The 27,206-nt window shown below is 36.0% G+C and overlaps 1 protein-coding gene across 1 annotated transcript in view; it reads left to right on the top strand.

The window, feature by feature from the left end:
* The window catches only part of LOC150096563 (sodium-dependent neutral amino acid transporter B(0)AT3-like), a 292,659-nt gene that overhangs the window by 234,975 nt on the left and 30,478 nt on the right, over positions 1–27,206 (top strand). Inside the window, exons 10-11 of the mRNA XM_090408129.1 lie at positions 1,623–1,782; positions 17,750–17,912. Coding sequence (XP_090264255.1) covers positions 1,623–1,782; positions 17,750–17,912 — 323 coding nt within the window. The remainder of the gene's footprint in view (positions 1–1,622; positions 1,783–17,749; positions 17,913–27,206) is intronic.

Raw genomic sequence — 27,206 nt, forward strand, 5'->3', positions numbered from 1 at the left:
TTAATCTTGTGTTATCATTTAAACTGATTGATCCTAAACCCTGTATGACTGTATAACAATGTATAGCAATACGTTATCCTTAACCTCAGCGACAGGTAGGGCCCCCCCGCCAAAAATCATGGCTTGGGGGACCGCTTCAGGATGTGGGTGTCATGATGTAGGGCGAGTTGGAAAATAATGCCTTTTTTTCTCCCCCGTATTGGAAACAGACTTTTCATTGAGACAAATATGAATAGTACTTTCTTCAAACTTCATTCTGCAATTTTCTCCAATATTTCCGAACATAATGATGTCTACATTTTGGTTAACAGTCAGGTTATTTTAGGAAGGCATCATAAAACTGTCGACTGTCTAGTCCAGTGGCGCACCCAGAGGGGGCCAAGGTGCCCTGGCATCCCCAAAGAAAGAGAAAAAAAATAGAAAATTTTCCAAAAATCTTTTCCTGTTTAAAATTATTATTATTTTTTTTAAATTTATGTTGTGTCGTGTCCTCTATTTCTATTTCTATACTACTTATAATTATTATTGCAGATATTCAGTCATAGGTCGTATGCGATGCGTAGCGTGTATTCTCAAATCGTCTACTCAACTCGGATCCCCTCCAAGATTAAATCCTGAGTGCGCTACTGGTCTAGTCAATCCTCTGGCGGGGGGGGGGGGGTGATTGACTAGACAATCGTGCGTGGTTTATGTGAACCCCATATTGTTTTTTTTTTTAGAAAAAAGCTATTGTATGCCAAGATGAAGCTTAAAATTTCCTCCAAGTATTTTTGCATTGTTCCACTATAGCTCGTGGAATTAATGTTGGTGACAGTATGCACATGAACTCTGAAGCTAGACATCATTTATGCCACAAAAAGCAGTGAGTCTGAAGATGGGAGGGGAGAAATGTGTAATAACACCGATGCTTACACTCTTGTCGTCACAAACTTTCATTTGAACATTTTCCTTCCTTACTAGCATTGTTTTGATATATGCTTTGCTGTAACTTAGAGCCCTATCGCCAGAAGTGCGAAACTTCAATCATAGTGCTGGGAGAAAGTTGGAAGCACTGCGCAGTTTTGTTTACGCTGCTATGTGTTATAGTTCGCCCACCGATTAGAGATCCTTCGACACTTCTGCGCATCCCAGAAAAAGGAGAATCCATTCCGATAATAGGCTAATCAGTCCGTATTGTGGGATGAGTTGTTTATTATTACCGGTCGGAAAATTAACTTCTCTTTTATGATTATTGTAGTTAACTATGTTGCTTGTATAACAGTTGGAACATTTTACCTATAAAGCACGTGATTTCGCGTGTTGGCGACCAATTCGGACGTCCTTCATTTCTTTCTCCCCCTTCAGCATGAATCGACTATTCTTGGAAAGACGCGAAGCAGGGACCTACAAACGATGGGCGAACTATATTAGAAACCAATAAATAATCAAAAAGAAGGGGCATTAGTTTTCGGCATCTCTCATATATACATACACATGTACTCATGTATATCTGCAAGTTTTAACAATAACTAAAAATACATATAGGTAGAAAAGGTTCATACCAGAAAAAATTGTTTTCCGTTATATAATATCGTAAAACCGAATCATCCAAATGTTCATTTATTACATATTTATTCTTCTAGGAATTATCTGCCTTATCTGCTTCTTTCTTTCCTTGATCTTCTCTCATGGAGCTGGAAACTATGTGTTTACACTGTTTGATGACTTCAGTGGCAATTTTCCTTTGCTTATTGTTGCCTTGTTCGAGTGCATAGCAATATCTTACGTCTATGGGTTAAGAAGGTAATTATATTTCATGTTATGATGATTGAAATTAGTTTTACACAAATAGGATTATGGACAGTATATATAGCTAGTGTAAATGTTTGAAAAAAACTGGTCTTTATTAGTAATCTGAGCTTAGACTGTTATCAGTTGGAAACAGGGCTTTTTTTCTAACGGTACGTAGTACCGGCACCTTTTTATTTAAGTTTTTAAAAATTTGCGATTTATTGACAGCAAAATGTACTATAATATTCCGGTAGATGCCACTGTGTTCACGAATTGACTTTTCAGTTTTGATTACTCATGAGTTGGTATCCTGCTTTCCTGTTCCATATGTTGGTACGTAACCGGAAACTGTTTTCACTTACTATGTCAGTTTCAGTTCTATATTCACTCTGCAACAGGCGGGTGTTCACGAGTTTTGAATTAATCTAAGCTAAATTAGTGCAATCATTGTTCAACATGATTGCACTAATTTAGCTTAGATTAATTTATGTCAATGAATAAAATGGAAAGCTGAAGAAGCAGAAATTGTTGAATCTGCTTGTGATCCTGTAAAACAGAAAACTACCACCGAAAATACACTTGGTGAAGAGTATCACGAAACCAAGACCGATGATCCACGTGGTCAAAAGGAAGCAGATTCTGATAATGATTGGCCCGAATGTTGGACACTTTTGCAGAAAAATGACTTCTGCGAGAGAAACGACTGGCTGTATGCCAAGAATAAAATGTTGGGCTGTAAAGTGTGTCGTGATGTCGGAAGTCTTGCCGTCGATAAACACATGGGAATGAAAATTTCAGCGGACTGGACAAATGGTAAAATCAGCCATTTTGGAGAATCTCGCAAAGAACAGTTAATGTCATTAAGAAAAAAATATTTACGATCATATGTGGAGTGCAGCGCACAAAGCGAGACGGGAGGATATGTTAAAAGTGTGGAAGTTGCTGTAATCTTCATGGTGAGTACCGGCACCTTTTTTTCCACAAAAAAAGCACTGGTTGGAAAGCGGTAAATAGCACCCACGCCAAGATCCATTGCTACAGCTGTAGAAGTGTAATGGATGAAGTTTTTTTTAAAAAAATGCATAGACATACAGTAAGTTTGCCATTAAGGCAGCAGTGTAGTGTAGGCAGCAAGGCATTACACATGGTAAAAAAATCAAACACCAAATAAGTTGATTATCACATTACTTAAAAAAGTGTTTAATAAAATATTCCTTTGTTCCATGCACTAAAAATAACACATACACCCATGCTAGATAACATTGTAATATGACTACCTTCATCCAAAGTGGTACACATACAACTATGCCAGATTTTCTCAAGCTTTACATGGCTGAGGATTGGAATCATACTTTTTCAAGTGTAATTTTTTAGCCTAGTATATTGTAATAACAGTAAAAATATCTGCAATTGGTCATGAACCGAGTGTGTATTTTTTGTTTGTATGTGCATATCAAAATTTAATAAACAATATTTACACATTTCTGTTGATTTAATTGTTTTTCTATCATTTAGATAGAAAACTGTTAGCAGAGAAAAATCATACTTTGATTTTTCTCTATTGACAGTTTGTGTTGTATTTGAATTTTTGTCCTTTCTTTTAATGTGATGTGTGATCAGCATTCACATGGTAAATTATAGAGATTACTGTATTAAGAGTAATAACTGTAATTTCACATCATTTCAGTCTCATATTAAAGTGTCTGGAGTATACACATATTTATACAGAGAAACAAGTTAAATTACTGTTGAAACAGTATGCCAAAATGTCACTGATTTGGTCACCCATTACTCTAATGGACTGACCTCTGGTGAGAGAAAAAATATATCACAGCTATCAGTGCTCTGTTTTACATGGCCAGAGATCAAATTTCTATTAACTTTTAATGGTATAGCAACATTGGTAGCTTAATCAGTATTTAAAATAAGAGGTAAGGTTTGTTATTAACAAATTTTGACTAAGATCATGGAGTACTACACTTCTAATTATTATTTGGATAGAATATGTGGACCATTAGTATTGTTGAGATTAGAGTAGTTGATTAGAATCTCATAGGCTTCTTTAAATTTGCATTCATAACAGGTTTTGGTGTGAAAGCAGGTATATTCCTTCCTGAACCGACTTCAGGGTGGGTTCAGGAAGGAAGGAAGGATGGTGATCCTTGGAAGAGTTGAACAAGTACTTTAACTTTAAGAATGTTACCTATAAACCATCTGATTATTACTCTTAACATACCAAAATTAGAATTTTTATGTTTTCTGAGGACTACTATCAGGCTGGGAAATGCCAAACTATGCAATGAATGTGCAATGAATGTGAAAACTAGAATGCTCAAGTTGTACCAATAGGAAATGATATTACAACAGAGTTAAAAAAAATGTCATCATCATCAGGGCATGACCATCTCTACAGTGTGAATATGGCATACCATGTTGTTTACTTATAACCCATATTTGTTAATGTGTATACAGGACTCAAAAGGGAAAACCATTCCCACCAGTGAAACAGTAAAGGAGCTTAGTAAGTGGATGTTTAAGATGAGCAAAGAGTAGAACCCTTCATATAGGATAATTGATATGCAACATCATAATAGAACAAGTGCAAGAAGAGTATCCCAGTTGATAGCGTCACCTTATTTATGAAAGAATGGGAGTTGCCTTTAATAAACAATATGTAGCTATACTCTGTGTAGGAGAATCTGTGTAATCCAGAATAGGATGAAGAGGAATCCCTTATGGGATTCCTCTTCATTTAAAGAAGCCTATGAGCCCATTCCCATTGCTTATGGGTCTTTGGCAAACCAAATGGGGTTGTGGATAGTGTACATTCCAAGGCCATTGTACACAATTTTTGTTTACCTGAGCTTTCATTTTCTCTCATGCAGATAGCACCATTAGAGCTAAATACAAAGTTGATCTCTTAGCATCAATCTTTTCCTTTAACTCTTGCACAGATGACCAAGGCAAACTGCCTCCTACCATACTAGAAACAGAGCACCATATGCCTTCTGTAGTTTTTTGGCAAAAAAGACTCAGAAGAATACTAAACAACGCAGTCACCAAAAAGTCGTCTTGTTATGATGGCATCTCTCGTTGTCTCCACAGTTGGAGCACAATTTTTGTGCTCCAGTGTTAGCATCCATCCTACATTATCTCTACAATCTTTTATTATACTCAGCTGGTAGTTATTCCAGTGTGCAGAAGCAGTCACTAAACACCATCACCTCACTCTTCTCCAAAATAATAGAAAAAAAAGTCATCAGCAGTCAACTTCCCCACTACCTAGAGGCACACCAGTTAATCAGCAACCACCAGTATGGATTCTGCCAGTCTAGATCCATAGCTGACTTCTCAGCCTCCATCACTTACCACTGAACACATGCTAAGAAAAGGTTTAGAGAAACATGCTATTGCCCTTGATGGCATCTAACTATTTGGCTTTGAGGCCACTTCAGTAAATTGCCATCGTTTTGTCTTCCTGACATGCTCTGCAATTGGGTAGCAAGCTTTTCTCTCATGTCATTCATATCATGTTGTACTGGATGTCCTCTCCACCCCCTCTCTTCGAGCTTCACCAGTGCAGGAGTTCCAGGGCTCTGTCCCATCACCCAGTCTCTTTCTGCTATATATAAATGACCTATGCTCATCATGTTTAATCTTGTACACAGTTTTGCTGATGATAGTACCCTCCATGCATCCAATTATTTGACAAACTATGCAGTGCTGAACATCCCCAGCTGCAAGATTATCTGCAACCAATGTCATAAAGGCTGATCTCCATGCCATCCTTTCAACAGAGTTATCCTTGTCACCTTCAGTGCCACCAAAATGCAGTGTTGCCTTTTCTCTTACAAAATGGATCTCAGCTCTCTTACTTTACCCTCAGTAATACACAATGTTTTCTCTCCCCTTGGTTTGGCGTTCTTCTCAAAATTTTTTTCAATACTGTCCAGAGATGATTTGGCTAATGACTTCTTCTTCTTCATTTACTTCAACCTCCAACTTAGAGAGACACTGTTTCAGCTCTGTCTTTTCTACAGATACTTCCATGGACGCTGCTCAACTAAACTGGCAATTATCAGTTCTCTATTTTCTTTTAGGTTTCTTAAAGCAAAAGCAGCAGCTCAGCAAAGGTTGGTCGATTGGTAGAGCCTCTGCTACTAATGGCTCACGTAAAAAGCTAAGCAAGTTTGAGCGCGGTTAGTAGTTGGAAGGAGTAAATTGTTCGATGCTGTTGGCACACTCTCCCTCGATGAGTCTTTGGACTCCCTGGAGGTGTCAAATAACAATAATAATAATAACATATTTTTCCTTTTTCAGTACAAATGCACTGAACCTACTTTTTCTCTTCCTCTTTTATTCCATCATCCCCTGTCTTCTGGAACAGCATTCCTCATCAAATGTTACTGAATAACTACAACCTCTAACTTTTCAAGAAAAATGTCAATAGATTTCTTGTTCTTTCTCAATCCTCACCTGCATCCTACACATGGAGCTGATGTGCTATAAGTTCTGCTACCTCTCATGCATGAGATCGATTTAAAAAAAAAATTACATTCTCAGCTCTAAAAGTAAATGGTGAATTACTTACATTCATTCTAAATCTTTTCTTCACAAACTTTTATCTACTAATAGAGCTTGACTTAGTTGAGTACAACAGAATCCACTTACTAGCTATTACCAACTTATTTAAATTATTAAATTCAATTAAATTTTCTATCATTCTATTAAATATAACAATGTTAAGTACTGTTATTGTTAATGCCAGACCTCCTTGGAATTAAAGGCGCATCACAGGTGGTATACATTATCACATACACACAAAGTTAATCAAACCATGCCTTAAACTTATTCATTGTGTTCTCACTCACTACACTCAGGATGCATTCCACTCACCAACCACTCTTCATGCAAAGAACCTGCTTGCCACTCCTTTACTCACATCATCCTTATACAGTTTCCAGGAATGGCTTCTTGTTCCAATTCTATCTCTTATCTCCTATTCTGTGAAAATGTTCATAGAAGAAAATTTTGTGAAAGAGGAGGGATGGAACAAGAGGCCCTAACCAACTTATATTTCTCAATTATATCCCCTCTCCTCCTCCTAGTCATGAGGCTGCAAATTCCATTCCCTCAATCTGTCTTCATATCAAATTTCCAAAGACCAGTTACCACCTTCATGAATCTTCTCTGGACCCTTTCTAACATCCCTATCACTATGAAAACCAGGTGACAAAACCTACAAACCTGTGCACAATAATCCATATGAGGCATGATCAAGACCTTATACAATGGGACCATAATCTTTTTTTGCATGTTAAGGTCATTTGCATCATCACCATAATCTGATGTGATGACTTCATAGCATGTAGCATGTGCAGTATGGTCCCGTAACTTCAGGTTCTTGTCCACCACCATCACTCCCAGATCTCTCATCTCCTCTGCCTCCTTCAAAGTTTCCCCACCAAGTGAATACTTTGCATGCCATTTGCTTATCAAATTTTAGAACCTTATACTTTGCAACAGTGAACTGATAATTACACTTATCCACTCATATGATCTTTTCAAGGTCTCCTGTAAAACTACATCTGCTTGACTCCTCATTGTTATCCCAAATTTTGCATTATCTACATAGTTGCATATCATCAGTTAAACCCATCCCAATATCAGTAATATACAAATTCAAGAAAAGTGAGTGACCCCAAAAGAGATCCTGCAGCACACCACTAGTGATTTTCCTCTTTCAGGATACTTCACTCTCATATACAACTCACCAATACTTATCTGACAGCCAGTCACCAATCCAACCCACTAATCTGTTATCCATTCTAATCTGTTTCAGTTTCATTACCAGCTTGTCGTATGCTGATCTATCCAAAGCCTTTGCAAAATCAAAGTATACTACTGTATATGCATCTCTCTCTCTTGTCCAATGCATTTGTCATCTTGGTATGGTAGTACATAAGCAAATTTGTAACCATAGATGTAACCATTTGCCACCTAACTCATTCTCATAACTGTAATTCTCTTTGTATTCATTAATACTTGAGTCACTAGAGTTGTGAGTCCTTATCCAACTCTAGCCTAAACAAGAGACAAATGAATTTTCCAGATTGAATGCAAAGCATGGATGTGGCACTATGACTTGCTGACACTTGGTATTGTTGTCCTGCTTCATTATACATAAATCCATTCAGTGCTGCCATTGTAGCCTGCAGTGGTTTCATGTAAATGCATTTTAGGTAATCAATAGTTTAATGATTTATAATACATTTTAATTAACCAATGGTTTATTAATGTTTTATAATGCATTTTAATTAATCAGTGGTCTGTGAATTTTGTGGAAGAGAATTAAAAAAAGAGAGTTAAAGAGAATTAAAACAAATTTTGTTTTAATCTAAAAATAAAGCATCACATAAAAATGTTTTAATTTTGTTTTAATCTCAATAATACTGTTTTAGAGATATCTGAAATATTACAAAAAGCTAAGATCAGAAAGAGGTTCATCACTTCTGCATTCAAAGAGAGAGTGTTCATTATTTTCTTTGACTGAGAAGATGTGCATCAAGAATTTCTTCTTACATAGAAAACTGTCAAACCAGGGTATTACTTTGGCATACATGGGTATTTGAAGGAAGATGTTCACCAACATAACCAGAAAATTGGCTGGTTTGTTTAGAATTATAGTTAGCAACTGAGGCTATGAGACTAACATATTATGGCTGTTAATGGTGTATTTTTTTCATACAGTTTTTTTCACCATAGAAAACATCTGAATTCTAAGAAGACCATAAAACTAGCACATGCTAAAATTATTATTATTATGATTCAGGCCTCTATGGAGTCAAAATACTATTGTAGGAGGTCCTTCCTAGAAAATACAAAATCTATCATACCACTCCTTGAACTCATTGACTATTTGTGCTCTCACCACTCTATCAGGCAATGCATCCCACAATTCAACCACCCTCCATGCAAAGAAACCATTCTTCACCCTCTTGTTTACAGCTTCCTTTTGTAACTTCCAGGGATGGCCCCTTGTCGTTGTTCCTTCCCCCTGTTCCACCATGCTAAAGAACTCCTCAACGCTGTAACTACCTCTCAACAGTTTAAAGTCTCAATCATATCAAATCTCCTTCTTCTATATGGTCTCTCACTAACTTCTCCGAGATCTTAACTACTGATGAAACAAAAACTGGTCTGTAATTTGACACTTCCAGTCTGCTAACACCCTTATGCAATGGCACTATCTTAACCTCCTTTCCATTCCTTGGCTACCTTTCTCATAGCAAGACTTTCATTGATTCATTTCATTTCAGTTCTTTAGCACATTTTCTCAAAACCTGTACAAAATTCCATCCAGTCCCACAGCTTTATTGACATCCAGAGTACTCAATATTTGAAACACACTCTCCTTTTACACCTCGAACCTGCCCTATCCCTCTAATATTAAAACCTACTTCTCCAAGATGAAATACTCCAATAAAGTGTTCATTGAACAACTCCACTATGTCCTCTGTATCAGTCACTCTATTCCCATTTTTATCCCACAACATTATTCTTCCATAATCATTTCTCCTCCAACTGGCCACATAGTTAAAAAATTCCCTAGGATTTTCTTTGGATCTTAGAGCCAATCTCTTCTCATATTCCAGTCCCTTCCTTACCATACTAGTCACTTTCCTGGCCTGAGTCTTATATTCTTCATGCATCTGCTCTCCACCCCTCTCCTTATATCTCTTCCATAACCTCTTTTTCACCTGCAGTTCCTGTTTGATATTGTTTGTCACCCACTTTACACCAAATTGTGTCCTCTTCTTCACTGGTGGAATATGGCTTACTATTGCCAAATATTCCTTCACAATTTCTCAAGCACTAATGATATTTCACCCCTCCAATTCCTCCCTTCATGGAACTTCCCGAAATGGTTGTTTTAATGTAAGATTGTCTCGGCACACTTGCCGATGTAATGGGTGATAATATAACCGCCAGTGATCATTGTTCATCATTCAAAAAACTGATCATGAGCTTTTAATTTTCTCTTGTCATACTTGCTGTAAGTTAAAAATAGTAAGAAGTAGTCATTGAAGGTGTGCTGGTTTAATATATCAATTGGGTGGAATTAATAGCATATGATGGTGGTTCTCCATGCCAAATTCTCAACCATGTTATTGCTGCATCACGCTAAGAGCAAACAGCATCAGTAAATCCTGCACTCTGTACTAAGCCCATTGAAACACGTACAGCTGCCACCCAACATCCTTTCACAGTACACCTTGAAACCCATAGAACAAGTTTCTTTTCCTCCTCCTTCATCCCTGCTACTGTGGTACTGTGTGAATAGTCTTCCCCTGATGTATTTCCCAAGGAATATAACATACAGGCTTTCAAATCAAATGTAAACAAGTTTCTCCTTTCCCAACCCACTTCCCATATACTGTACTAACGTACTATAGGTTGACCAGCTAACCTCTCGTATATGGGTCCAACATAAAAAAAAAAATAAATAAATAAAAAAATACTCTGTGAAATGATTTTTTGGAAGTGTTATACTTTCCGCATTGGAGGAGCTGAATAGTCTTGATATATTAATATAAACAAAATCCTTGTATCCCACTATATATATTTAATATATCTTATCTCATTAATATTTTATAACATTTATTGCATGTTTTTTTAATGCATTTAATATTCTACTTCCCTCTCAAATCGTTAAAAAAATAGCATAAATAATAATAATCATCATCATAAAATACCGGCCATATACCCTCAAGGGGTGTATAGGATATGATAGTACTACATGAAAAATTTACATCATTACTAACTTCCTATCTACCATTTTCCTCCAAATCAGTCTGTTACTTGTCAAGACTCCAACATTATCAGATCTTATATTTCTATCATCTAAGGCACTTTGTACAGTATTCATCCACCTATATCTTGGTCTTCCTCTGGGTTGTTTTCCTGCCAAATTGGCAGAGAACACTTGTTTTGCTAATCTTTCCTCGCCCATTCTGTTTAAGTGACCATACCACCTGAGATTAGCTCTGCTAACGCATTCCTGGATGCTGACAATGTCAAGTTCTTTCCTAATATCGTTTTTAATATGATATTGCCATTGATGCCATCTGTTCATGCCTCTAATCTTTCTCAGAACTTTCATATCTGCGGTCTCTAGTCTTTGGTAAAGTGTTTTACTTCTGACTCAGCTCTCAGTTCCATAAGTTAAAACTGGTTTGAACGTTATAATGGAACTATATACTGTCTTGTATACAGCTAATTTAATGTTCCGACTAATTTCTCTTTTATTCCATATGAATTTATTCATTTGACTTCCTACCATACCAGCTTTGTTGATTCTGTTGTCTATTTACATATTTACCATCTTCACTAAAAATCGTGCCTAAGTAGCTGAAATGTTTTACTTGTTCCACAGGTTCTCCGTTCACAACACAGTTGACATTTTCAATGATTCTGCCTATTTTCTTTGTCTTTTTATTGCTGACCTTCATACCATATCTATTACAGCAGTTACTCAATTTAGTCAGGGAATCTTGCAGACCTGTAGCGGATTTATTTAGAAGTATAACATCGTCTCATAAAGCAAAGAGCTAACATTAACATCTGCAATTTTGATATCAGGTTTAATACCACTTTCCTTCATAATGTGATCCATATAGATAATGAATAACAGAGGTGATAATGTACATCCTTGTCTCACACCAGATTTAACAGATTAGACCATCTTCCTGTACTTCCTTCAATTCTAACTGCTGACTTACAACTCAAATAAAGACTAAGTATTGCTTAATATAATGCCCTAACACCAATAGGGCATTATATCAAGTTATAATTGTCAATAATACCCAATAGGGCATTATTGGCATTATAACTGTAGCATATTGAATAGCTTCTCTCTTGGCACTTTGTCATATGCCTTTTCCGGATCGACAAAACTTAAATATAGATCTTTGTTATATTCCCATGCTTTCTCAAATAATAATAATAATAGGTGTCTAAATTATAGTCAGATGTGCAAGAACAAAAAAAATGGATGAAAACTATATAAGATTATTACTATTATTATCCTAAGATCCCATGGAGTCACAAACTCATCTAGGAGGTCCCTAAATATTAGCTTATACTGTACTTGTTTCCACTTATGTAGAAACTGATGAGTTGCTGTCATTGCATATTATTATTTTTATTATTATTATTATTAAACAAGACCTCATGGAGTCTTTGACTCCATGAGGTCTTGTTTAATAATAATAATAATAAAAATAAAAGACACGGTATAAATAAAGACACGGTATGATGAGATATGTGTGTGATAAAAGGACCTCCCAGACATATCTCATCATACCGTGTCTTAAACACACTCAAACTCCTTGCAGACACCACACTTTCAGGCAAGCCATTCCAATCATTCACAACTCTGCATGAAAAAAACCTGCCTCTCACTCCTCTACTCACACCCTCTTTATACAGTTTCCAGGGATGACCTCTGGTTCCTCCCTGATCTCCCACTATTCTCTGTAGAACTTCTCCAACATTGATCTTATAACAACCCCTTACCAACTTGTAGGTCTCTATCATATCTCCCCCTCTTCCTTCTCTGCAAATTACATCTTCTCAATCTTTCCTCATACTCAACATTCCAGAGGTCAGAAACTACCTTAGTCAGTCGCCTTTGGACCCTTTCCAACATCTCTTCATCCTTCTGAAAACCCGGTGACCAAATCTGGGCACAATAGTCCATGTGTGACCTAATCAAAGCCTTATACAATGGAACAAGAATCTCCCTACTTCTACACGTCAGTGTCCTCCGCATCATTCCCAGAAGTCTTTGTGTTGTCTTCACAATTTTGGCGATGTGTCCCCTAAATTTTAGATCCTTATCCACTATCACCCCCAGATCTCTTATTTCCTCTACTTCCAACAATATATTCTCACCAAGCATAAATTCTGCATCCCATCTTTGTTTTCCAAATTTTAAAACCTTACATTTTGCAACATTGAACTCACATCCCCATTTGCTTGCCCAATCACTCAATTTATTCAAGTCTTCTTGCAAGGCCACAACATCTTCACTACTCTTTATGGTCCGTCCCAACTTTGCATCATCTGCAAACAACTGAATATCTCCATCCAAATCTTTGCCAATATCATTAATATACAAGTTAAATAGTAATGGCCCTAAAACAGACCCCTGAGGCACTGCACTAATGACTTTCCTTTTCCTGGATATCGCACCCCCATACACAACTTGTTGATACCTATCAGATAACCAGTCTCCAATCCAGTGCATTAATCTAATATCCAACCCCATCTGCTCTAGTTTGACTGTCAACTTATCATGACCTACTCTATCAAAAGCTTTTGCAAAATCCAAGTATATTACTCTGTATCCTTCTCCTCTGTCCAAGGAAGCAGTCACTTTATTGTAATAAGTAAGTAGATTACTAAAACATGACCTCCCTTTAGCAAATCCATGCTGTCCATCAAAGATTATACCATTGTTGTCAACCCAACTCTGGATCCTAGTTCTCACAAGGTTCTCCAACAACTTAACCACAACACCTGACACAGAGGCCTATAGTTTGATGCTTGAGTTTGATCACCTCCTTTATGAGGGTGGCACAATCTTGCCCTCCTTCCACTCTTTAGGAACGTGACCAAGTGCAAGACTCGTATTAAAAAAATATGTCAAGGCAGGTGTCAACTCTGGCACATTCCTTCAGAATACGCAGTGATATATTATCAAGTCCCACAGCCTTATTTATATCTAGTTTACTCAACTCCCCAAACACCTCTTGCTCACTTACAGTCAATCTCTCCTCCCCATCATCAACTGCTCTCAATCTCTCCATGAAGTCACATTCACAAGATTGAAAGATCTTTATGAACTGTTCATTAAGTATCTCCGCCACACATTCTGCAACAGCTGTCTTTATACCATTTCCTCCAATCAATGTCATCCTTCCATAATCATTCTTTCTTTTGCTGGCTACATATCGAAAGAACTTCCTAGGATTCTTTTTGGCTTCATTAGCTAACTGCTGTTCATACCTCTCTTTAGCTACTCTCACCAACCAAGTCACCCTCCTTGTCTGGTCTTTGTAGACCTCATGAAATTGGTTACTTCCACTTCTCTTATGCTGCCTCCGCAATGCCCTTTTTCTCTCTATCGCATGCTTAATCTCTTTATTCATCCATCTCACACCTACCTTATTTAACCTTCTCACCCATGGAATACATTTAGACATTGCATCTACTAAATAGTTTTTGAAAATCCCCCAAGCTGCATTGATCTCTTTTCCAGCTAACTCCTCATTCCATGCTACACCTGCAAGCTGTCTCCTGAGTTCTTAATAATCACCCCCCCCTTGTAGTTCCACATATACCCTTTTTTCACAGGGGTCCATGCACTGCTGACAGCCACCCAGGTAATCACCTCATGGTCACTTTCACCAATTGGTGGATGATTTGACACCTCATTTATAATTACATCCTCTGATGAGATGACCAAATCCAAGACCCTTAATTCTTGTGTGCCCTCTGTTACATACTGTCTGAGGTAGTTATCCCTCAAAAACTCAAGAAACTCATTTTCTTTACTTCCGGTTGCTATCTCTTCATTCCAGTCTATATTGTCATAATTAAAATCACCCATAATGATCACCCTTTTCTTATTTGCTTGGCTTATTTGACTATACATTTCACTATCACCACCATCCACATTACCAGGTCTATGTAATGTGGATGGTGGTGATAGTGAAATATCACCACCAAGTATTTGATTCTATTCACCTCTATCTCACACCATACTGCCTCAAAACCACTGCCCCTATTTCCCTCTTGCATCTCTACCTTGTATGGACATAACTCTTTCTCTATCATCAATAGCACTCCCCCTCCCTTTTTACCCCTTCTATCCTCACGAAACACATCATACCTTTCCATCTCTATTCCTGTCAGGATGTCTTCCTCATCTAACCATGTCTCACTTATTCCGACAATCTTTGGGTGAACAGACGCATTTAGTGCAACTGTTGGATTCTAATTATGTAGAAAATAGAATAAATGTTGTTTGATTCAGAATCCAACATGACTTTCCGTCACAAGAACTATATTTGTAAATATTATTTGATGTAAATAACATAAATTGTAATTGATATCATATAACTACCTTAATTATGTCAAATATTTAATTGCTTAATCAAAGAAATGTTTTAATGGTAAATAGATTCTGTATTAAATATTATTAAGTTATTTTATTTATTGTTATGTCAATATTATAAGAACTTGTATTTGTAATTTAACTACGCATTTATTAAAATGCAAATATTCTATTTATTCTTTTCATGAAAGTTAACGTTATGTAATAACTGAATGTAGTTATATAACCTAATGTAACATTCGCGAGAATATTTACGTCTATCGGTTGTCATAGAGACGCGTGGAAATAAACGAGCGCGTGTGAAGTGAGCGTTTGTAGAGGAGAAGAGAAAATAGATACGTAGTAGTAAATAGGGAGTCGGAACGGAACTTTGGAACTATAAGGTAGCAAGGAAGTAAACTAAAGAAGTAGAAGTAATTAAAAGATTCCTAAGGATAGGAGTTGAGTAGATATTTTTTTATATAAGTGAATCTTATAGTTGGCTGAAAGCAAAACCAGCCGTAGTAATAAAAAGAAATTATTGCCGTAATCGGATAATTAGAGAACTGGACATTCAAAGAAGAATACTGAAAAAATCCAGTCAGTCTACAATTACGACTTACTTCTGTACTACCGTGAAAGGGAATTGTACGGAGTTAAACTAGTTGATGAATGATAAATAAGAATAATTAATGTACCTTATAGTTGTTATCTGGAGTTTTTGAAGCGCGATTAGTAATGTTTTAGTTATTTAGTGTTTTGCAAGTGTGATAAATACAATTTGAAAGTGTGCTCACAAAATATTGGAAGTACTGAAGATTATTTCTGGTAAGGGCAGTCATATTAGTTTATTTCAGTGTATGAAGATTTAAGTATTAGTTCCGTTGCGCTGTTTCTAACATTAACTGTAGCATACCATCGAGGCTGAGAGTTGAAAATATAGACATTGAAATGATATCTGCCGTGGTTAGTGCCTGTTATGAGTCAATCGTAGAGTGTAGTTTAGAGACACAAGGAAACTGATTAATTAAGAATTTCTATTGTAATAAGTTGGGTATAGGAACTTTGTGATTCTGAAACTGTGAATATATATGTGAAAGTTTGGAAGATTGGATTAATATGAATGACTTGACTTGATATGCTAACTTGACTGGTTTGTCATATTTAGAAGTGGAATTTATGTAATTGTTATATAACCATATATTAAATGTTTTGTTTGTTAATTTAAATATTGTGTTTGCCTGAATTTCTTTTTACTGCACCGTTCACAAAAATTCGGATCTAGCGGGAATCCCAGAAGGAAAGAAAATAAATACCATCGGCCTGAATGAGTGAAAAGACTACTAACTAATTTTGAATTAATCCTACTAATTCATATAGACTTATCTAAGGATAGAGTGGCGCAGTATAATAGAAATTTCTCTATCCTTAGATCAGTGATTAATTTGCAATTAGTTTTCCTTATTTGATGAAAGTGACTTTTAGCAAGATGGCGGATTCAAACGTCAAGAGAACACGTCACGACACAACCTTTTCATCCACCTTGTTATACTTCTAGCATTGGTATACAAACACAACAGCTCATTTCTGGATCTACAGCTAGTTCCACTGATACCACTCACTCGATGTGATCTCTCCATGCTGGACTGGGGCCATTTCCCTTTCTGCTTCTTCTTCATTTTAGAACCCTTTGCAATTCCATCTGTTTCCTCTTGATCCCTGGTCATCCCATTTCTTTCCTGCCTACACATGCTCTCACCTCCTCTTGGAGCATCCACCTTTCTCACGCTGTGTACCCCTGTCCACCCTGAGCCTCCCCGTTTCCCTGCTCCTCTTGCACACCCATTCTCTCATTTTCTATACTCATACCACTCACTTCCCCATTTATATCCACTTCTTCAATCTCTCCTGTCTTACTCTCCTGCTCTTCCACATCACTCCCCTCTCGATCTGATTCATTCTCTCTATTCACTTCTCTGCCTTCCAGCAGCAGTCTCTCCAAGCGACTCACACCATAACCACTCAAATGCAGTCCATCGCTCCCATACAGCTTACTTCGTCCCTCAAACTCATTCCACACATTAACAAACTGTACTCCCATCTCCTCACACATTTCAGCCAGAATATCATTCATAATCCTTGCTCTCCGCCTCATTTCACCACAATCATACCTAGGCAACACACTGACTACCCTTCCTGTCACACTATTCTCTTTTATCTTCCAAGCAGCCTCCTGATATTCATTTTGACATGCTCTTTGTTCTCTCTCAAATCATTTGTACCAATTAATACTATTAACTCTTTTGCTCGCTCCTGCCTCATATCCAATGCCTCAATCACTCTACTCATTTTTTACCACCTGGAAAACATACCTTGTGCATTTTATCCTCTAGCACACCTTTAATAATGGAGTCGCCATACAACGCCACTCACTCATCTTTCATTAACTCTTTCATGCCATCATGATTTATTTTAATAGTTTTGACCTGAATTCTCTTAATTTCATTCTGCATCCATATTCACAATTAAAGTAATGAAAATGTTTATTACTATTCAAATTAAACAACAGACATTTTGTTTGTTTTGTATGTGAAATTAAGAAGCATTCACTAATAATCTCCACAAAATAGATGCCAATCAAATGTTTTCACCATTATAAGTAGAAATTGATTCATATGTGCATCTAATTTTGTTTTTCAATTAACGCTATGATGTGTCTTCTATTTTTATATGATATTTGAAACATTTTGCAATATTTCTAATTGTAATACAATAATCTTATTTATCATGTGTGTGTGTACTGCATTATTTGATTAGGTTCAGTGATGACATCGAATTAATGACTGGTAGTCGTCCCAGCTATTACTGGCAGTTTTGCTGGAGATATATTGCACCAATCACTATGATAACCATTCTCACAACAAGTTTTGTTAAGATTGCAACAGAAGGAGGAGGCTATGAAGCATGGGATAGTGATCTGGTAAGTGTGTCATATACAGTTTATTTTTAACTGTTTTCATATTGAAAAAACATTTAATAAGCTTTAGGGGTTCTTTTTTCCACCACCTTCCATTTCCAGTAGCAAGTTAAAACCTGTATTTATATTTTAATATTTTATATTTATATTTCCTTATATTTATATTTAATATTTAAATTATATTTAAATAATTTATATTTATACACTATTCTGTAATGCTAGTTTCAGCACACCTGGAAAAGTTTTGTTTGGGGGGTGAGGGTAAATTCACTGCATATAATGTGCATCCTCCTGTATGTCTGTATACCTTAGAACTCACTATCATTCAATTACACTTTGTTATAAGAAAAACATTATATTACTTAATTCAAAAGTCCTTGGCTATCAGAGTGTTCCTTAGTTCTTCCTAGTTGAATAAAATGGATAAAATTACAGCCCTAACAGTTTTTAACAGTCTTGTAGTTTCTTATTCTGTTCTTTTTCCTGAAGTTTCTTGGCTACGTTCATCACCATGTTTTTTTACTTTAATAAATAAATAAGAAATCATGATATTGAATGTCTTCTTTCTTATATTTCTATAATTGTGTAGAAGCCATTCTTGCATTGGTTTCAATAATTTTGTAATAGTGCCCACTATATGTTTGAAATTTTGAATAAAATTTCTTATTAAAAGAACCTGAATATGAAAGGCAGAAATCCGAAGGTGCAGAAAAATATGATGTATCATGTGCTACAATAAAAACTTTCACTTAAAAGAAAAGATTTTTATAGCATTCATTGTTCATTTGATTCTTCAGAGATGAATATGTGCAATTCAGATTACAGCAATATTTTGTTATCTGAGAATTTAGTTGGGGAATATAGTGGTGCCTTGGTTAACAACGCCCTCAGATAACGACATACTTGGTTAATGACGAGTGGCTGTAAGAAAAAAATCTCTTGGTTAATGACACAGGCTTTAGTTAATGACTCTCGATTATGTGAACCTCTATCCGATCTAAAAAACTGGAATTTTCCAATCGCACTCAGCTGCGTGTGGGAAGACGTTGTCGAATAGAGAACAGCCACGTGGCATAGCTGTGAAGCTCAGATTTTGTGGTTATAAATGCGTTTTATGATGAAAATGAGTATTTAAGCATTTATTTTTTATGTGTTGGTAGACAATAAATCGGCTCGTGTGTGTCACTGTTAGTTTGCCATCAAAAGGCAAAATCAATCTCATCTGTATAATAATCATTGTATCTATAAGTTGCTAATCAGTGTATGTTATGGTAAGTGCTGTATCTAATATCGTCACCTTACAAGCAAAATGCACTAAGTCAAAAATGGCAGGTTTCGAATTTAACTGTTAACTTTTATTTTAAAAAGTTTTTTTTTTTTGAACTTTTACTTTTATTTTCAGGTGACGATATGTTCTTTATATCCCTTGTCTTAGTGTTGTACAATTTGTAATAATACCGTATTTTGCTTATCTTTTTTTTTTTATAGAGTGAATTTTTTTACCATGTGACAAAATGACAAAATTGATAATTAAAAACTGTTTTCATGAACAATTCATTTTATTAATGTAAATTTTTTTGTAGCAAATACATATACTGTATAATAAATAAATGATATTTACCATATTTTTATGACATTTTAAATGAGTTTTATCTCATTTTTAATATGTGCTATGGTTGTGGGGAGGAGCCAGAACAAATTAATAAATTTTCAATTAAATCTTATGGGGAATCACGCCTTGGATAACGACGGTTTTGGTTAATGACAGTAATCCTGGAATGGATTACCATCGTTAACCAGGGCATCACTGTAGTCATGTCCTGATCACCTAAAAGAACTGTCTGATTGGCTGAATAGTTAGCATATCTGCTCTCCAGCCAAAAGGCTGCTGGTTTGAATCCCACTGTGGACATGGATGTTTGTGATTATCTGTGAAAATACTAGTGGTGATGGTGGGCAGTAGATAGCATTGGTGTAGATGATGATGGTAGTTGTGGTTCATTATAATTTGTGGATTGAGTGGTGGAAACGGAGAGTTGTAGAGTAGGTACCCTCCCTCGATGAGTCTTTGGACTCCTTGGAGGTGTAATACTAACAATTCTAATATGTAATACTATCATATTTCCACACAGATGTTCTACAGTGTTTTTGTTTATGCAAATTAGTGTAAACTTGAATCTTTTGTTTCAAATTATCAGATTTTTTTTGTTAATGCATTTGGTAGAAAATTCCAGTCTGCTCAGTTAGCATGGTGGCTATGCTCTTCACAACCATATGCCTGGGGAAGGAGTGTCCTAGGTTCGATTCCCATTGACGACGTGAGGAACTTAAGGATCTTCCTCAGCCATAGCCAAGTTAGCTGATCTTGGGCATGGACAGCAGAGTTTTCTCCCACAGTTTATCTGGGGTTTTTCATCCCACAAGCAGGCAAACCGGTCCCGTGAACACACACGGATTACAGTCATTAACATTGCCCTTAGGGGATGCAGCAGAGTGCCGAACTGGCTGCATTAATATGCCAGTAAGGGGACTCAACCTCCTAGGATGGACGAGAAAGATAGGAGGAAAAAATCCCAATTGATTGATTGTATTATGTCTAATACAATTGTTTATTGTAAATATATCATGTTTGCATATAGCAGTAAATTTCAAAAGTAAATAGTAGACGACTTACTTGTAGTTTACTGTATCTTAAATAAGTATCCTAGTTTAATATTTGCATGTTTAAAATACAACAGTTAAAAAGACTTATTTAGTTGACTGAAAATGTGAGTTTTTATTGCTTTCAAGCAAAGCACCATGAAGATAACATATAATGGTGGCATCTTGTCTCGCCTCATTACAGGAGCAGAACTGGAAATATAATGCACTCTAGAGCATGAGCAAGTAAAAAGAACATAGTAACTAGTCGCTGGATAGAACTGTGTGTATGAATGAGATACAGGTATATTGAGTGATATGGGAAAGTTTTTTGGAACAAAAACTTTCAGAAAGAAAGAAAGAGGTTTTGAAAGTTATTTAGCTGTTATGTTACAAAGATAACTGGAATAACAGTTGTGGTAGCAATTTATAGGCACTTTAGAACTTGATAAATGAAGTTTCTCATATAGGAGAGAAATGTTTATCAGATATTACAGGTTCCATTAGTGCAGCTATTAATGATTTAATAGCTGTTTTGGGGAATAGATACAGCTAGTTAATATTTAAGTGTTCAATCGTTTTTCCGTGGAAATCCTTTGTATAGGAAGAAGGATAAAAAGTTAATATTGAAGATGAAAGAAGAGACAGTTTTGTGTGAGTTTTCTGAAAGGTGTTTTATGGAGTAATGCTAGACTGTGTTTGAAATCAAGAATTTTATTATCCAAGTGTGTGAACTTTCATATCTCTCACTATAAAGAGGAAATCTATGAATATTTTCAAGATAAAAGAAAAGTGGTTTCCAAGATAAGGAACTGTTTCTGTTGAAGAAATAAAGAAACTGTTTCATTCAACCTTTTTTTTTTTTTTTTTTTTGAAAGCACAGCTGAGTTAGAGAGAACAAATATTCCTTTTATCTGCCATGTTGTGACCCTAGATAAGAATGATTCAAGATATGATTTAGTTAACTTTTTAGATTTTAAGATGAGTTACTGTAGTTAAAGATCAGAATATTGTAAATTTATTTTAATGTATTTTAGTATTATTAAACTGTTTTTCATTTTTGTAATTAGGTATGAGGACTCAATTTACTTGATTTTTGAGGAATTTGAGATTGATTTTTGAGAATAAGTAAGAATTACCATAGCAAAATACATATATCTGGGATTTTACTTGTGGCTTAGATTTCATGATAGAAATCTGATACTACTGGCAGCCTATTTTTACAGAAATGGCAAAATCGATTACTAGAATTTAATGAATTATACTTTTTACTAATAATAAATCAATACTATAAAAAGTTTAAAACTTTCTACAGTATTGATGGCTGAGCTCATAATGCAGTTGCAAAATATAATATATTTGAAATTTGGGAAGCATGGATGGTGTACAGTGTGCATCTTTTGTGGGGGATATCTTCATGGAGGTGGAGGAAATAAGGAACTTGAAGATGTGATAGATAAGTATTAGTAGCATTACTCTGAAGCCTTGAAGTAATGGAGTCCACAGAGACTCATTGCTGGAGGTCAAACCCTCACAGACCGTAATAACTAATGTACCCTGTCTTGAAGGTATTCACTGATAGAGCAATTACGACCCACTCTGGTAAGGCATTCCATTCATTCACCACTCACTATGCAAAAAATCCTTTTCACTTCCTTATACACATGACCTTTGTACAGTTTATAGGGATGACCTCTCATTTTCCCATCACCTATCACCCTATACAATAATTCACTTGTACATATCTGATAGGCCCACTGTATGATTCAACAAACCCACATCCTGTTGAAAAGCAGATACACTAAGTACTCTGTCGACCAAGGCCAGACGAGTGGTTAATGTATGCATAACATGATGCAACTCTCACTGTTTCAAATCAGTCCACTGTTTGAATCATTTGCCACTGATGATGGCCTGAAATATTCTTCACTTATTTTCTCGTGGTTTCTTGTGAATTGAAGAAACCATATGGCACAAGTATTTCTAAAAGAACTTTTCCGAATGTATCTGAGAATAGAAAATTGAAGAATAGAAAATTGCCACCCAGGCAAAGAATGCTATAGACGTAAGTAAACAGAAAAGCCACTTATGGCTATACACAGTTTCCAATAGCATTACAAACAAAGTAGTTCAGTTTATTGCTTTAGTGAATAAGTTATGGCCTAAGATTGTTAACATTATTGAGAGCTGTCTATCAGAGTCAGATGTTGTGACTAGAATTGAATGTAAAGTATATAGTATTTTTAGGAATGACAAAAGCAATCTGATAATTTGAATCCACTTAAGGCAGTAACTCATAAATGCAATGACACTTATAAATGGCCCATGTAGCAGTGAGTTTCTATTTGGTTTGAAGTCAAGGTTAACAGTATGAAATATTTGACGGAATGTTGATAAAGACTTCTCCAGTGGCAGTTGGCAGTTCAGCTGCTGTGGGTGATGAAATGCATTACCAAATTACCCTGATATATACTGTAATTATTAAGAGTAACTTGAATCTGAACATTGATTGGGTAGCAAAGAAATCTCATGATAAGAATGAAGCAGAATTTATTGAGCTATTGTGAGACACTTTCTCCAGCAACATGTGAAGGAAGAAACTCAAGATCAAAGGGTATTAAATTTGATAATAGGATCAGAAGGGATCTCTATTAAGAATGTGACCATTTTGCCATCAATTTGTGACAGGGATCATGCCATATTGTCTGGAGAAGTAGCAACTACATGGATGTTCCAATAGGACAAGTTACATGCTCTACACTACAGAGCTGGAAATTATAACAAACTCAGCAATTGCTATCTTTGGTCCATCAGTGATCAATTACTGAATAGGAAGAATAATATCAGCAATGCATTGGAAGCATTGAAAAGGTGCTTGAATGAGGCAGTATCTGAATGTATCCCTAGAGTTCATCAGAATAAATATGGTGGGACAAAATGTATGCGTAACCTTATTAAGCAAAAGATATACAAGAAGATGAGATGGAGGGAATATTGTAAGAATAACAGTGAGAGGAGTTATGAAATTATGAAGTGCAAGTAGAAAAGTTATACAGAAAGATAAATCAGGATATAAAAAGAAATTGGCTGTGAAGACTAAAGGAAACACAAAATAATTTTTATGCTGAAGAAAAGAAAAAACAAATGCAGAAGAATAACTTTAGTGAATACAGACAATATACTTGTTTCTCAGAAGAAGAGGAGATGTTCAAATAATGATTTGCTAAAATCTATCAACCATATGTAACATAGTGCACATTGCTTTCTCTTTATCAGATGTAGAGGTGCATGAGAAGAAGGTTCTAGAGCTGTTGAATAAATGGAATAAGCATTTGGCAATAGGGCCCAATGGAATTTCAGTTGAACTGACTGTATAATTTGAGTCTCAGCACAGAGAAGATTCCACAGGAGTGGATTATGATAATTCCATTGCAGAAATATGTAAAAGACTGATGCATGTATCTGTTAACCTATCATTTTCTCTGGAGTGGTGGTGAAGATTTTGGAAAAGGTGATAACAGCTTGCATACAGAAATGGATTGACACAGAATCTGCACTTTGCAATGAATAACATGGGTTTACTAAGAGAAGATCATGTTTAGTAACTTTTCCACATTTTATAATGTTGCAGTTGAGTTGCACAAGACTAATGGTTGCACCATCATACTTTTAGACTTTGCTAAGATTTTGGAAAGGATACAGCATGGAAGGCAGCATGATTATGGGCAATGGATATGGGATTTGATTATAAACTATTAGCATGTATAGGAGAATGGCTGGCTTGCTGACTGACATGACTGAGGGTATGAATTTGTAAGATTTGAGACCAGTGGTGTGTGACAATCAGTGCTTGGTCCATTGTTATTCAATTTTTCCATTAATGATATTAGAAAGGATTTGACAGGAGACATACAGCTATTGCTGTTTATGCAGAAATGCGACTGACAGCAGTACGTGTAGAATGATTTGAATAGGTTGGAATTGTGGGATGTGATTATGGCTGTTATTTGAATGTTAGTAAGTATAAAGTTATGCACTTTAGTGTGTTGAGATATCCAGTGGCATTTTATATTGACAGAGGATTATATAGCAAAGATTGCCAATACAATCCAGAGATTAATTGTATTGTTAAAATGAACATTGACAACTAAGGGTAAAGAAGTCATTTTGCCTCTTTACTAGATCTTGATATGAGTTCACCTGTACTGTTGTGCACAGTCTGGTCTCCTGGGTTCCAAGGTGACAGATAAAGTGGAGAGAGAATGCGAAGAAGAGTGTTAAAGATGATATTAGGACTGTAACAGCAGACACTAACAAACAGGGGATAGAGGAGTGATATATAGACCTTCTGAAAGGATCTGTTGGTATCCTGCAGATGTAATTTTTCATGTTATTGGAGGGTGGGGAGAGGACATTCATGTAAGTTGAAAATGAAAGCAGTCAACAAAGGGGTGAGAGAGCTAGATTTTTCTGCCCTAGAGCAGTGCATTATTGGAATGGATTGCCTTTGGAAGTGTTGAGTGCAGGTGGTGTGAACGAATTCAAAAGTTGGTGCAGGTGATATGTGGCCTTCCTTGGATGAGTGGCAGAATGATTTACATACCATGAAAGGAATCAGAGATGATACACGATAGAAAAAAAAAAGAAGGAAATCACTTAAGAGTATATTTTATTGTTGTAAGTTCATCATCATCAATTTCCTGACATGTACCCTCAAGGGGTGTACAAGATATGATAGTGGTACATGAAAAATTTACGTCATTACTAACTTCCTATCTACAGTTTTCCTCCAAATCAGTCTGTAACTTGTCAAGACTCCGACATTATCGGATCTTATATTTCTATCGTCTAAGGCACTTTGTACCGTATCAATCCACCTATATCTTGGTCTTCGGGTCATTTTCCTGCCAACCTGGCAGAGAACACTCGTTTTGCTAATCTTTCCTTGCCCATTCTGTTCAAGTGACCATACCAACTGAGATTAGCTCTGCTAACGCATTCCTGGATGCTGACAATGTCAAGTTCTTTCCAAATATCCTCGTTTTTAATATGATATTGCCATTGATGCCATCTGTTCACACCTCTAATCTTTCTCAGGACTTTCATATATGCGGTCTCTAGTTTTTGGTCAAGTGTTTTACTTCTGACCAAGCTCTCAGATCCATAAGTTAAAACTGGTTTGAACACTGTCTTGTATACAGCTAATTTAGTGTTCTGACTAATTTCTCTCTTATTCCATATGAATTTATTCAATTGACTTCCTACCGTACCAGCTTTGTTGATTCTGTTGTCTATTTCCATATTTAGTTTACCATCTTCACTAAAAATCGTGCCTAAGTAGCTGAAATATTTTACTTGTTCCACAGGTTCCACGTTCGCAATGCAGTTGACATTTTCAACAATTCTACCTATTTTCATTGTCTTTTTCTTTTTAATTTTTAATGGTTTTTTTTAAAAAGTAACAGACTGATTTGGAGGAAAATTGTAGATAGGAAGTTAATAATGATGTAATTTTTTTTCATGTAGTACTATCATATCCTGTACACCCCTTGAGGGTACATGGCAGGAATTTGATGATGATGATTGTCTTATCTATTCTTATCTATTACAACAGTTATTCAATTTAGTCAGGGAATCTTGCAAAGTTGTAGCAGATTTATTTAGAAGTATAACATCGTCCGCATAAGCAAAGAGCTGACATTAACATCTCCAATTCTGATATCATGTTTAATACCACTTTCCTTCATAAAGTGATCCATATAGATAATGAATAACAGAGGGGATAATGTACATCCTTGTCTCACACCAGATTTAACATTAAACCATCTTCCTGTACTTCCTTCAATTCTAACTGCTGACTTACAACTCAAATAAAGACTAAGTATTGCTTGATATAATGCCCTATTGACACCATATAACTGTAGCGTATTGAATAGCTTCTCTCTTGGCACTTTGTCATATGCCTTTTCCAGATCGACAAAACTTAAATACAGATCTTTGTTATATTCCCATGCTTTCTCAACTATTTGTCGTAAAGTGAAGATCTGATCCTGACAGCCTCTATTTGGCCTGAATCCAGCTTGTTCTTCACAAAGCTTTCCTTCCACAATCCTTCTCAACCGTTTCTCAAGTATACTTGCATAGATCTTGCCAGGAACAATCAGTAGGGAAATACCTCTGTAATTCTCACATTTAGTTTTATTCCCTTTTTATATATGGGTCTATTAGAGCTCTACTCCAATCATCGGGAATCCGTCCCTCTGTCCAGACTTTCTGAACTATGCAGTGCAGCCATTGTAAGATTTTTATACCACCATATTTCAGAATTTCTGATTGAATATCATCTACTCCTGCTGCCTTTCCCCATTTCAAGCCTTTGATGGCTTTTTCTACTTCAAGTATGGATATATATTTCCTGACTGTATGCCTGGTCAGTATTTTTTACCAGTGTGCTGTCATCACTGCTTGCTTCATTTAGCAATTTTTCAAAGTAATTACTCGTTACTTAAAGGATATCTTTTTCTCCTGTTTTCATGTCACCTTTATCATCTCTAACTCCTTTTACAGCACTCTTTCTTCTATTCCTAAGCTTCTTCAACAACCTCCAGAATATCTTACCACCTTCTTGATATTTATTTTCTATGTTCTTGCCAAAGT

The sequence above is a fragment of the Typopeltis vanoorti genome, chromosome 18 (genome assembly GCF_054136105.1).
Source record: "Typopeltis vanoorti isolate ZY-2024b chromosome 18, IOZ_Tvanoo_1.0, whole genome shotgun sequence".
In the NCBI taxonomy this organism is placed as follows: domain Eukaryota; kingdom Metazoa; phylum Arthropoda; class Arachnida; order Uropygi; family Thelyphonidae; genus Typopeltis; species Typopeltis vanoorti.